This window comes from Hippocampus guttulatus, chromosome 1 (genome assembly GCF_054856545.1).
Source record: "Hippocampus guttulatus isolate MCC_2025c chromosome 1, RoL_Hgut_1.0, whole genome shotgun sequence".
In the NCBI taxonomy this organism is placed as follows: domain Eukaryota; kingdom Metazoa; phylum Chordata; class Actinopteri; order Syngnathiformes; family Syngnathidae; genus Hippocampus; species Hippocampus guttulatus.
The window spans coordinates 23,739,092-23,753,268 of NC_141261.1; the positions used below are offsets into that span (position 1 = coordinate 23,739,092).

The window sequence follows — 14,177 nt, forward strand, 5'->3', positions numbered from 1 at the left end:
AATGTTATTATACATGTGTATCAATTTGGTAGCCCTTCACACAATCAGGACACATGAAGGACCTCTCACTCTCAAAAAGGTTGGTGACCCCTGCTCTAAAATGTATGTGTGCAGCACTTCCTCAAGCTTAGAGTGAAAAGCCTGTACAGCATACCATGCATTTATGAACAGTACAGGTCTATAATTAAGAAATACTAATAGTCAAATGGGGGCTGACTAGTATGGCATTTCACACGCTTCAAAGCATGATTCCCAAGAATGTTTTTGTCTTGTTTTACAAACTCACAGTTTAGTATTAGATTTGAAAAAACGTTCTCTTGTCTTCAACCTGTGTGAATGAGAGAACTGTGCTGCAATTCGCCGGTCTGCGCATTGGAGGGGAGGGGCCCGAGCACACAGTTACAGGGTGCGGCCAGTACAGACCCACGGGAACAGCGCAACAAAATCTCAGCGCAGCAAAAAATACAATACATCGGTGACAATTTGACTGCCTAATCTGCCTGATTGGGCTCTAATAGGGATGAACAGGGATGGGTACCGTTCACCGTTCAATCTGTTCGGTTCAGATTCTCTGTACCTGGGAATCGATCCCGGTACTCGATGGTGCCAATTTTCAGGACGTTTTTTTTCCTGTTGTTTGCAAAAGAAATAATAATTGATTTAACCCAGGAAGGAGTTCGGATAATGCGTATAACATTGTACAATGAACAAAGTATAATTAATCCAAAACGATAATTAATTACACAAGCCCAAGTGCAAATCAAAGAACACCACAAGGAATGAAGTGAAACAGTAAATCATAATTGTATTAGTGTTTGTTCCTCATGCAGTTGTTTTTCAAGGACGCAAGGTACCCCAAGCTGTGCCATCACTTTGAATTCACCCTGGACTTACAGTAAATATAGCAAAAAATATTGACAGAAGAGGACGTGAACGAGACCCACGCAAATAATTGTTGGCATCGAATTCATCATTTGAATGCACCCGATGTGGTACAAAATGCTTCGGTTATTTCACCCATATGAAAAACCTAGATATGGCAATGCTGCGTTCAAATGGAAATTCGATAACTCTTCTACTGCCGCACAGTTGTGCGCTCTTCTGAATCGAAAGGTGGCAGCATTTGATTTCACGTGAATGGGTTCTCTGTATTACCGACCCAAATCGGTCCATCCCCTAAAAAGGAGCGTCTTTGTTAACCATCCATAGGGATGAAGCTGCAATTATCTGTTGTGCTTGAACAGGAACCCCCGAGTTCATGGCTCCAGAGATGTATGAGGAGCATTACGACGAGTCTGTGGATGTCTACGCCTTTGGAATGTGCATGCTGGAGATGGCAACTTCCGAATACCCTTACTCCGAGTGCCAAAATGCCGCTCAGATTTATCGCAAAGTTACAAGCGTGAGTCAATTTGGCACGAGTGAAACAAGCAGGTCAGGTGTTGAAGTGATCATTTTGTGAATAGCTTTCTGAAACTATTTCCTGCATGCCTTTCTGCAGGGTATAAAACCAGCCAGCTTTGATAAAGTGAATGACCCCGAGATAAAAGAGATTATTGAAGGGTGTATTCGTCAGAATAAAAGCCAGCGGTAAGCAGGATTCTTGTTTTCAAGCCAGACCCAGAAAATTTCTTGCTTTCTTTATTGCTATCCAATCTTTCCATGCATGCGCAGGCTGTCCATCCGAGACTTGCTGAACCACGCGTTCTTCGGTGAAGACACGGGGGTCCGCGTGGAATTGGCAGAGGAAGACAATGGCACCCAGGACTGTTTGGCTCTACGGATTTGGGTTGATGAGCCCAAAAAACTGAAGGGGAAACACAAAGATAACGAGGCCATCGAGTTTAGCTACGACCTGGAGAATGACAGTGCTGAGGAAGTGGCTCTTGAGATGGTGAGACACCCGACAGTACTTGACCCTGAAAAAAAATGGCTAATTTGTGTTTGCTCAAAGGTGGACTGTAATCCAACTGAGTCGTAAAATCCTTTGAATAATACGCACCTGTGGAGAATACTCCCCTTCGATTCAACCGTAAAAATGATTTGTTTGTCTGTACCTGTTTATAATATGCCATCCTGATTTGCAAGTATCCATTATCATCATCTGGTCGCATTTGGGCAAGTGCTTGTTTTTAATGCTCCCGTAACACAGTTTAACACTCTACACTATTAAACACGATGGTTGAAAGTCACCCTCTGTTTTTATTGTTGAAGGTAATCTTGGTAGTTGAGAGTTGCTCTTTTTGACTCTTTAGGTCAATCTCCACTTACACATTTCCTGTTTTGAACAGCGCGCCAGGAGGGTGTGTGGAGACAAAAAACAAAACAAAACTCATTGGATTTACTTAATTTCAACATATACACATGATACCACTGTGTTAAACTAACATGTTAGATGATTATTTATATAACAGGTTGTAGACACAGATAGGATATGATGGTGGAAGGAGCTGTTTTGCATTTTCTTGTTGAGTGTTTAACTTGTGAGGTTTTGGACAGATTTGATACCGGCTTGGCCGCCACTTGCATGTCTGATGTTGCTCACCGTGGCGCAAGGGATGCTCAGGGACTTTGTGTGAATGCTCAGTTGCATGGAAAGTTGGAGGGAACATTGGCTGAAGAGGCCATCAGCTCACAATACAGTACTAGAATCCACAACTGAGGCCTAGTCAGGTTCACTGACTGGTGCTGTGATATGACGACGTCAGCTGTGAGGACAATTCCAACCCCCAAATATTTCAACTATGCATCATATTTTTACCAACATTTTGGTCAAAAGCCAGACTTTTATTCCTCGGGCTTCGTGGGACAACTGTATAGAATAGGTCAATATCGGATTCCTCCTTGCTCTCTTCAAGACAAATTATACATCTTTGTCTCTCTCTCTTTCTCTCTCTCTCTCTCTCTCTGTGTTTCTTGTCACAGGTAAAGTCGGGCTTCTTCCATGAGAGTGATGCCAAGGTGGTGGGCAAATCAATTCGCGACAGAGTCAATCTGATAAAGAAGTCACGGGAGAGACGGCAGCAACAGCTGCTCCAGCAACAGCAGCAGGGATTTGAAGAAAGACGCGACTCCACTCTAACTTCCTACGCTTTGCCCCATTCATCCAGCCCATCATTAATGGGGGGCGGAACAGCTGGACGAGGTGGGCAGGAATCTGACAACCTGCCTGAACTGGACCAGCATGTTGTCAGAGGGGCAACGCTATGCCTGCCAGGTAAAGTAGAAACCAGAATGCACTTCATCTCGACCCTGAAGACATGCTAAGTTTCTTTTCATTCTCTGGACTTGTTAGGGGAAAGTCTCGGGTCTGCCAGCTGTGAGTCATATGCTAGCGGACAGAGCCAGTCACACTCTCAGTTGGGGGAATCATTAGCTCCCCCGCAGACTTCTGAGCCCATCGCTACTTCTGTATGTATCACACACGTCATTTGGGCTCACTTGTAAATGGCACCAATTATATGTAGATCACAAATATTCCCCGCTATATCGCAGCTCCGCTACATTGCACATTCTCATTCATTTCAGTGGGGAAAGGTGATTCGGAATACAAATGTTTCCAACATGGTCACCAAAAAAATTAAACGCACTTAAGGCATCACTATACTTACCGTTAATACCCTCACATGTGGGAAAGGGGAGCCACAGTCATAAAGGAACATGCATGCATGCGCAAACTCTAATACAGTGGTCCTCAACTAGAAATGCTGTAGGTCCACTTTTCTTTTTTTTAATAAGACCAAGGTCCGGTCCCATGCACGGCGGTCATGGGGAGCAGGGCTATATGCCCATTTAGTATGGTCAAGCCAAGCTTATACAAATCAACACTCCTCACAACCAACCAATAATGGGGTGCATGATAATAACAATTATTCACTTTGCCAGTACATAGCAAATAATGAGAGGTATTGTGTTGAGGCACAGGAACTATTTTATTTTGTTATGTTGTGCCTGCTTAATAATAGAAATAGCCCTTTTAGGGAAATAAGACATTTTTACTTTAACTTTGTTAAACAGTAGTTGTCTTTTTTCCCCTTAATTTAATAAAAACAAAACAAAATACAAATTTTACCAAAATAAATACTAAACATGAAAACAAAAATATCCTTTTCATTTGTACAATTCCCCTTTTCACATCCCCTCTGAAATCACTGAAAAATATATCAGAAGAGGAGTTAAGAACCATTTTAGATACTGACACAAGGGAGCACAGGAATGTGCAGTGCTGTTCTTCCACTGAAGGTGAATGCAATGTCTGAGGCATGCAAATATTATTTGAGGACGCCATTGTGATGTTCATTTACCATGTTGCGGTGTTCTGCTGTTAAACAGCTGCAAAGGTAGACGGGAGCAAAACTGCACACAATCGAAATCTCCCACGATTCGTCTTGTCTAATTGTCTGTGTGCGGCTCTCCTGGGCTGAAGCTGTGAGCACACTGTGGCGTCGCGCATGCGTCTGTTTCCTGACACAATCATCCATTTTGAATGCGTGTCTATTGGGATAGACGCTTGCTAACGCTTATGTATGGACACACCTTCAGTTCAGAGGAGCCAATCAGCGCATCGTTATCGCCGACATGCCCTGCTCAGCCAGGGTCTCCAGTTAGTCAAACATTATACACACAAAGTTGCGCTGCTGCGGTCCTCTGCATTACATCTGTTAGTGCACGCAAAGAATACAACAGATAATTTTAACAAGCGATCGCGGCAATGCGCAGATTATAGTCCAAAAATATAAAATGTATAACGTAAAAATCACTTTTTAATTTATTATTTTATACAATTTGCCGAGGGTCGGGACAGAGGAGGTCGGCGGTCCGGTCGTGGATCGCGGTCCGCCAGTTGAGGAAGGGTGCTCTAATATGTCGAGTATTTTCTATTAACTTTATGATAGCATTTTTTGTGTTAAAATGTTTACGATGTATTTACCTAATGTGTTTAGATGTTTCACGGGGGATCCCTGTATCGCTTTTGTTCATTCACTCCCAAAGACGTTTTTAAACGTCTTTTCAGACTTGGTCCAGAATTGGTTGGTACTGAATGGGTTAAATGTAATTGCTCATCCTCCATTTGATTGGTCTGTAGTGTACCGCCGTACTGGCTAATCCTCCGAGGCTCCCAGTTGGTGAGAGTGGAGCTGTTCCAAGCTTGCCAGGTGGCCAGAGTGTCACTTTGTCCAGCATCGCTCAAAGCAGAGGCCCGCCTGTTGCTCAGACCTTCCTCCAGCCTACTGCCGTGGTTCAACAGGTATCGCCAAATATAGCTCAGCAGTATTTTTAGGGGAAAGGAGCGATAACTCAAACTTGTAATCAGTTTGGAGTTGCTGCAGCACTCCACTGTCGTCTCGATCAGGGTTCGTATCTTCATAACTTGATTCTGTCGTCTTCTATACATTGGTGGACTGTAGTATTGCTTTGATCATGTTTCATCTTGTTGAATGTTTTTCTTGTTTCCCTATGTCTCTTGTTGATTTCATGTCTACTTGCTCGGTTTTGTTTCCATCTGTTCCTTGTTGTTTTGTTAGTTTGCGTGTCGTGAGCTCCCTGGTTTCTATCGGTCCCAGTCTGGCCATTGTCCTTGTTGCATCAGTCTCCTGACTCACAAGCAGACCTCTTTGTTTTTTGGCACTTTTTCTTGTTTAGCATCTATCCTGCTGCGCCAGCAGATTTTGCTTTGCTTGTTGAGAATAAATTATTTTTGGTAGTCTTTTATTTACTGCCTTTAGGCATTAAATATTAATTTTTTTAATTTTTTTAAATCAATTGAAAAACAAGTCAGGATGTCTCCTGACTCATTTATTTATTTATTTATTTTTGCGTTTTGTTTTTTTTTTTTTACATTTTATACATCATACTTTTGGCTAATACTGAGGAGAACAAATTATCTAAAATTGTAAGTTTACTTTTTGTCAATTCTTTTGTTTTTCTGTTTTTAATCGTTTGCAAGTTGTTTCATCTGAAAACCAAACAAATCACAGTTCATCCAAACAAAGCTATGCATAGTGTCCCCTTCCTTAACCGTCCTTCTCTTGATGACTCTACCAGATGATTTCTATGATCCTCTGACACAGGGGTGCCCAAACCTTTTCGACCGAAGATCTACTTTTCGATCAACTAAACTCCCTGGATCTACCCTTACCGACACGCGTGCGCGCACACACACACACACACACACACACACACACACACACACACACACACACACACACACACACACACACACTATGATGAGAAACAGCCTGAAACTGAGGCATGCGATGCACTTTTGCAGCCTGTTAACTATCGTAGCTCACACGTACCGTTTTAAAGTGCTTCCCTGGGCCCTCCTAGATTCCTATTCTTTGCCCGTGCCCTCGGTGAATTGTACACGAAGCAAACTCTTAATGAGAATAATGACGATAAAAGATAGAGCGCAACAGCTCTGATCACAAGCTGCAATTGCAGACTGCTGAGTGCTAACAACTTCCGGTGACATAATCACGCGCCACCGTAAATTCAAGATTTACCTGCTTTATTTTATTTTTTTAATATTTTTTTGTGAAAATGAGACTGATAGGATGATTAGGGTGCAGCGTACATTAACACAAAAAATATATATTACTAACATGTACAAAGACACACAAATGGTTGTTTGTTTGTTTTCCTCCTCGACACTCCTCGGATCTACTTGGGACCTGTACCGGTCGATCAGGATCGACGTAATGGGCACCCCTGCTCTGACACTTTCTCTCAGACTGCATGCTACACGGCTATTTCCCCAGGTTTTTAGTGGAGATGTAATTGAACAAAATAGCAATTGAACATCTATTACAGGATGTTAGCTGGTCCTTAAAATGCCTTGGAAAGACACTTAAATCCACTCTTCAAAGGTTTGAACACAATAAGCTTTGGACAGCTGTGAAGAATTACCGGTTGTCAAATTCGTAACTACAGTACTGTACACTGTAATCAGTCAAATGTTTGTTTTACCCAATTGTATATAACGTGTCCAAAATATGAGCGCAAAATGAGTACAGTATTCTGGTATAATATTGAGCCCATGCTGTCTTGCAAACTCATAGTGCTCAAAATAATGAATGCTGTCCTACAAAAGTCTTGAATTTTGCTTCCTTAAACCTGCAGTTGTTTTAGTGAAGAGTTTGACGTGAGGGTCCTCCACTCAAAAAATGTGGGAAATCCTGTCATATCAAATGTGTTAATTGTTCTGGCCAAGCTTATTCTTACCTAATGTTTACTACTTTCTCCCCCCCCCCCCCCCGCCACCCCCACTACCCCCACCCCGCTTCTTTCAACACGAATCACCATTGTGTCATATCACTACACAGTCACAATCATTTCCATCAGATGTGTTTCAAACAGCCACCCCCCCAGCGTCGCTGGCCCCCTCCCAATCGTACATCAGCTCTGTTTCCCCACAAGTTCTCACTTCATCCATGTCACTCAGCGATCCTGCTGGGCTTGTGGTGACTATTGTTCCCCTCACACAGCAGCCCCAGCCCGAGGCCCCTCCCATGCAGCTCACTGACATTGTTCAGCAGCCAGCACCCCAGCAAACACAACCTGTACAGACCATCGTTCAGCTGCAGCACCGTGGTCTCGGTGGCCAGAAGTCCAGTCTTCAGCAGCAGCAAATGGAGAGCCAGCTTGCACTGCCAGAGCAACACTTGAGCACCACTCAGCCTTCAGTAGGACAGCTTCAACAGAGCCTTCCAGCTGTAGCGGTCCTGAAACATCAACATGAGCCTCAGCAGCAGATCTGTGTACAGCAGAGCCTCCCCCCGGCTCCACAGGACCAAGCGGCAAGAGTAGGTATGGTGCAACACGCTTTGTCGTTGCCACCACCGGGAGAACATTCTCAACCAGTGAAGGACCCTTGTGAGCAGATCACCACCATCCAACCGCAGCAACAGCAAACCTCGCGACAACTACAACCGCAGCAGCGAGTTTTCCAGCTGGAGCAACATCACAATTTTATCCCGCTTGATCAGCAACAAGCTCAATTAAAGCAGCAGCAACTGGACCAGCAGACCCTTGTACGCAAGCACTTATTGGATCAGCAACAAGCTACTCTTCAACAGCAGCATCAAGCCATGCCGCAGCAAGCACATTCACAACACCATTTAGGGCAACAGCAGCCCGAACTGTTGTATCAACAAATGGAAAGAATACACGAGGAGCCACCGAAGCAACAGCAGGTGGTGCATCAGCAGCCCCAGCCGACTCAACAAGAACAACAACAACAAGAAGCTCTCTTACAACAGCATCTCCAGCAGCAGCTCGTCTTACAGCACCAGCAACAGAAGACGCAGCTGATGCCGCAACAAATCCAGCAACAAGTTCTTCTGCAGCAGCGGCAAGAGATTCTGCTTCAACAACATCAAACAGAGAGACCTCAACAAAAGACCCCATTTCAACAACAGTTTCAAGAGCAGCAACAGCGCCAAGCTGCCGTCGTTCAACTTAAGCAAACAGAAAAACAAGAGGCGGTCTCTTCTCTTCAAAGCAGCGGTGAGCAGCACATACAACAGAAAGAACCTGAAATGCTTCAGCTCTGCGCCCCTCAACCAAACAGCACTCAGTTTGTAGCTCATAACCCGCTCACGGGCGAACAAGCTGCACTGATAATGCAGCAGCAATCGTATTCTACTCCACTTGCAAGAGAATCTCATATCCCACTCGGGCTTCCACCTAACGCTGAAATGATTCAGCAACACACTCGTCTTGGTTACCCAGTCGTGGGATCAGGTATCGTCCCAGCTCAGGCGCTCCCCCAGCAAGGACAAAGTCAAAGTCATGGCCACAATGTTCCGCTCCAATATGGAAGCCAGTCGACCACGCAGGCAGCTCAGATCATGATTGACTCCCGTGTTGTTCCTGTGGTTGTAACCACCCAAGGACAGGCACAAATTGTTATCCAAGCCCAGAAAGTTGTAAGCGCTTATCCTGAGCCAACACCTTCTACTACAACCCAAATGTCTGCTCAGTCAGTCATTCCGGGTCAGCCTTTGCAGCCAGCAGTCTACCAGTCCCAACCATCGCACTGCCAGAACTCTTCTGCTGACGTTCAGATCATGGGCCAGCAAAGCCAAACTGCTGTCAAGATTCCAGCAACAACAATTCCTGCTCAGATACCGCAGGAGACTCTTCTTCATCCCGATATTCAAATGCCAGACATGCTTCAGTCTCAGCTTCGGCAACAAAATCCAAGCCAGGCCCAAAGTCACATTCCGGCTAGCCCTCTGACCACTCAGTCCGGCCCTCCGAATGACTACCGATCCCCGTCACTTAGACATGATGTCATAGATGTGACACGGCAGCCAGTGCTGCAGTATCAGCCGGTGGCCATGTCTGCTGGAGCCAACACAGCCAGTCTCAATTCTTGGGGAGAGCCTGCATGCATTGTTACCACTGCAATCGATATTCCAGTGGTCCTGGACCAGCAGCAGCCATTAGGAAGCACCGCAAATTCATCAGCAATTCAGCCAAGCTCCCAGCCACAGCAGCTACAGACATTTTCTCAAGCTCAGCAATCAGCACCTCCTTCGCTAATCCAGTTGCCAGTTGAGCCCATCCTGGCTCCGAGCCAGCCAAAATGTCCGCTCAGTCAGGCCGCGATTGGCAGGGATGAGGCGAAGCTGCCGGCACAACGTCAGCCTGCTCCGCATCCCGACGCACAGCGAGCCCCCTGGAATGCGGCGCATCATCATCATTCCCACGTTACCAACCTCCCGTCCTTGCACAGGAGCGCAACGACAGGGGTCGGATCATCCTCCCAACTCCAGTCAACGCACACGCTGCCTGCACTCACTCCCGCACATAACAGCATTCAGGCCCAGTCCCAGACATGCATTCAAAAGCAGGCTCATTGTCACGCGCAAGCACCAGCTGCCGAAGCGCCTCTTCTTCTCCATGCCGTCTTCCCCGTACATCACATAGTCCTGAGCCCCTCTCACCCAACGCCTCCCCCGCCATCACTACCATCCCGCCATCCTCCTCCTGCCACCCCTGCGCCAGAGCTGTCGTCGCCACCAGCGGCCCAGCTCACTTTACCGGGGCAAGGAAACTTTGGACCTGCCACTGCTATAGACTCACTTAATTGTCATGACCCCAAACTACCCCAAGCCTCGCTGCAAGACTGTGACATTTCCCTGCTCGGCATTTCTCAGGTATAGGAAGAATGTCTGCAGTTGATTTTGACTGTGTGATTTCAGTGCAATTGTGCTGGTGGAATGAGTGAGGGCATATAAAAGTGTCGTATTCAAAACACTTCTTCATCCTAATGAGTACTGTAGTTGTTCATATGTTAGTGCTTCACTTACATTCATCGCTGATGTCATTTGTGTTCGTTCGCTGTACCTTTTTGTGTTTATATTTATTTCATCAATTTATTCCACAGGATTGTCTACCCCTGTCAAATACAGACCGCCCTTCCTCAACTGGGTACGTTTGACCTCACATGTGTCTCTGTGTGCCCACCATCATGCATTTTAAAATCCAAATAGGGTTTGTATCAGCTTAATACAAAGCAGCTTCAAGCATTTCTTAAAGTGACTTGCAATGCTTTAAGCTTTTATGTTAGAATTGTTGAAATGAATTGAAAAGGCATAATCAGATAAATGAAACTATCTTCATTCTAGTCATCGTAATGACAAAGGAATCTCAATTTGCATGTATGCTTATTATTTAGTATTCTCCATTACATTTTTTTTTCTTGTTTCAACCAAATCCAGTGGTGCCTTGAGATACGAGTGACCTGACTCATTCTGATTTGACTTATGGGCTGAAATATGAGCCGTCCTTCAGCCATATTTTTGCTTTGACATGTTTGCAGAAATTTGAGTTGCAAGTGCTATATGGTGGCAGTGAACTCAACTCAACTCAGCTCACTTTGCACTTAGCAGCAGTGCGCCTTATAGTGGGGGAGGGTGTGTGTGGCTTGAAGCTGTTTATTGCAACACCCATTTGAATTTAATTGTCAAACTCAACATAAAACAAACAATTACACATTGTGTATTTAAAACTAACGAATAATCATGCCTTGATGCTTGTGGCAGTTTAGGTTAATGTGTCTTTCACTTGTATAGCAATTTTCCACCTACAAAGCACTCCAAGCGCTTCTCACTACTCCTCAAGACTCACAGGCATATATTCTTTATCCTTTGGGAAGAGGGTAACATGTAATATTACTGCAATCTTTTTTGTGCTGATTGTGAAACTCTTCTTTGAGTGTCTCTCTATACAGCCCCCAGGTGGCCAGAACCCACACATCAGAAAGAGCAGCACAGTGTCCTTTGAATTGAAGCAAAAAAAAAAAAAAAAAAGAAATGTGGCAAAAACTTTTAATGGTTGATATTTCATTGAATAATTACATTAGTGTAAGTTTACCGTAAAGCATTATAGCGGTCACGGAAGAAATTAATCTCGTATCTCAAGGAAGCACTGTATGTATATTTTTCCGTTGTATTCGCCAATACAATGTCCTTCTCATGTTCAATAAAATGCCTAGCCACTGAAAGTACTGTGCCACCCACAGGTCTGTGCCAACGAATGGAGAAGAAGCTCCTTTGCTCTTGGCCAATGGCAAATTAGAAAAAGTAAAAGGCCAGAGGAGAGCATCTTCTCTGAGACCTGAGAAGGTTTCACATCAGTTTCAACTGAGTATGCTTCAGGTGAAAACACGTAACAACAAAGAACAAACGTATCCAAGAATACATTTGCAATGATGACATTTTTTTTCTCGTTGTTCGTACCAAGGTGTCAGGCAGTGGCGACAACATGGTGGAGTGCCAGTTGGAGACCCATAGTAACAAAATGGTGACGTTTAAATTTGATTTGGAGGGCGATGCACCAGAGGACATTGCAGATTATATGGTAACCTGCTCACGCATAACATTGTCTGCAGTCTTTCTGAAAAATACTTCATCATCAAATATTAAGAATATCAGCACTAGCTAATACAAAGGCAACAAATGTTATCCTGGTCAACCAGAATGTATTTAAGGGTTTACAAACATGCCCCAGTAACACTGGTCAACAGCAAATTTTAATCAGAGATGGCTGATGTGACTGTAAATGTACTTTGGACACTGATTTAAAAAAAAATAAATCTTAGTGACTTCCAAGGAATTTGCCTCAATCCGCTCAATTGGAAACAAATATACAAAAGAGATTTATCCATTCCGCTTATCGGGTTTGGTTCGCGGGGGATAGCAGCTTTAGCAGGGAAGCCCCAACTCGCCTCACCCCTGCTACATCATTCAGTCTTCCAGTTGAATGCCAAGGCGTTAGCAGACCAGTCGGGAGACATCCTGTAGTATATCCTGGGTCGTCTCAAGAGAAATATGCAAGGCAAAGTTGCCGAGCTTTTTTGGCCAAGTCACCTAATGTGGGTGGAGCATGGCGTGAAACTTGAATGATTGTTTGGAACATTGGCCAGAAAAATGCTCACAGCTTTCGTGATTTGTTTGTATTGGATTTTGTTTCCAGGTGGAGGAAGTCTTTGTCCTCGATGTGGAAAAGGAGAAGTTTGTTGAAGAGCTCAGAGCCATAGTTGCGAAAGCACAGGAAATACTTCAAACGCATTCACTTGTATGTACATTTATGTCTTCCGTATCGCCTGTACAATCTGTGTTTGATTCCTGATTATCCTTTACATGTTTCCCAATCAGACAGGGTCAACCGATCAGTTACAAGTCAGCACGCCCACGAGCTCTACGTGTAAGTTAATCGTAGTCTTTTAAGTTTTTGCCAATAATGCGGCACTGCAGAACAAACTGAAAATGTGTGTGTATGATTCCTCAGCCGACTCCGTACCGCACTCATCTCCGGTGGGACGCTGGCGTTTCTTTATCAACCAGACCATTCGCCACAGAGATTCTCTCTCTAGCCAGGGGGCTGCCATGACACCTCCCACTGGAGAAACAAGGACACTCCCAGCCCCGAAAACAGATACAGGTGAGCTCAGGCGTCACTTGCAGCATACTGATAAGAAAGCATAACGGTAAGATTAGAGCAAATTCTTTGGGGAAATTGGCCTTTTGCGAAACCGCAACCTGGGAACGCCGACTGGCCAATCAAAGTGCGGCGCAGAACAGCAGTCGTGATAGTGCGTGATGAAATGAACTAATACACTTTAGAATTTGTTTTGTGTTAAGTAAATTTGGGGTAACCATGTGCTTGGCGGACCTGCACAAGTTCCACGTTGTCCCACAGAAATTTGAAAGGGAAATTTTATTGTTGCTGTTTTTGTTTTTGTTCTTTTGCAGCGATTCCGAAACTTAAGACTATGTTGAGTAGTTTGAGTAAACCTTTGGAGTCATCCATATAGTCACTTGAATTTGCAAAAACAATCACACCTTTGCCTGCTAAAATGTTTTTGTATTTGTCAAATATTAGTAAGCCGTTTTACCTTTCCAACCAAAATGCTGCCATTATTCCTTCAGTGACTAAGAGGACGAGTCTTTGTGGAAAGCTAATTTGGCTAAAATTAATAGGCATGAATTTTAAAACCTTAGGAATAGGCAATAATATTTAATCATTCAAGAATTAAACAATTTTGTCTTTCTAGCGCAAGACCTACTCTGCTGGCTAAAGCCAGTCAAAAGCACTTACCACCATTTCCAGCCGAAGTGAAATTGTATTTATTTATTCCTATCCCTTTATTACTTTCTCTTGGTTGCATTGCTTCCAACATGTGGATGTCACCGCTTTTGTCCAATCAGATTTCAGCCTCTGCGTGTGGCCATGTGAGTCTAATCTGGCCACAGCCTTTACAATCACTGGTATTTATTTTGCGATGGGACAGTTTCCTTAACCGATCGCCATTCAATTTCTTCCTCAATGAGATCGGCATTCATCTGTCCTATGATTGGTTAGTCAGGTTTGACGAACAAATCAAATCTGTAGTGATCTGCACACATTAAGGTAACTTTTTATCTTAATACTAATTATTACCATCTCCAGTGAGTCCGATGTATTGATCGAAACAGATTAAATTGGTTAAATTAACATCAAACTCCCAGGTATTAAATGTCTGGCCCGCCACTGCATTTTTTGATGATGACAATGTACATTATTGACAGGAGTGTAGCAGCTAATAATTGAGTATTATAGGCCATGGCTGTGAAGATGATAAAGTTATCAGGACCACAAACCACGTGTTTGTTTCTCTCTGCTTT

The 14,177-nt window shown here is 44.1% G+C and overlaps 1 protein-coding gene across 1 annotated transcript in view; it reads left to right on the forward strand.

Moving 5' to 3' along the window:
• Nucleotides 1-14,177, forward strand: part of wnk3 (WNK lysine deficient protein kinase 3) — a 53,940-nt gene that overhangs the window by 24,674 nt on the left and 15,089 nt on the right. The window contains exons 5-17 of the mRNA XM_086121209.1: nt 1,245-1,402; nt 1,502-1,590; nt 1,675-1,894; nt 2,926-3,217; nt 3,296-3,411; nt 5,087-5,248; nt 7,326-10,166; nt 10,397-10,440; nt 11,534-11,669; nt 11,755-11,871; nt 12,487-12,588; nt 12,669-12,717; nt 12,802-12,954. Coding sequence (XP_085977335.1) covers nt 1,245-1,402; nt 1,502-1,590; nt 1,675-1,894; nt 2,926-3,217; nt 3,296-3,411; nt 5,087-5,248; nt 7,326-10,166; nt 10,397-10,440; nt 11,534-11,669; nt 11,755-11,871; nt 12,487-12,588; nt 12,669-12,717; nt 12,802-12,954 — 4,479 coding nt within the window. The remainder of the gene's footprint in view (nt 1-1,244; nt 1,403-1,501; nt 1,591-1,674; nt 1,895-2,925; nt 3,218-3,295; nt 3,412-5,086; nt 5,249-7,325; nt 10,167-10,396; nt 10,441-11,533; nt 11,670-11,754; nt 11,872-12,486; nt 12,589-12,668; nt 12,718-12,801; nt 12,955-14,177) is intronic.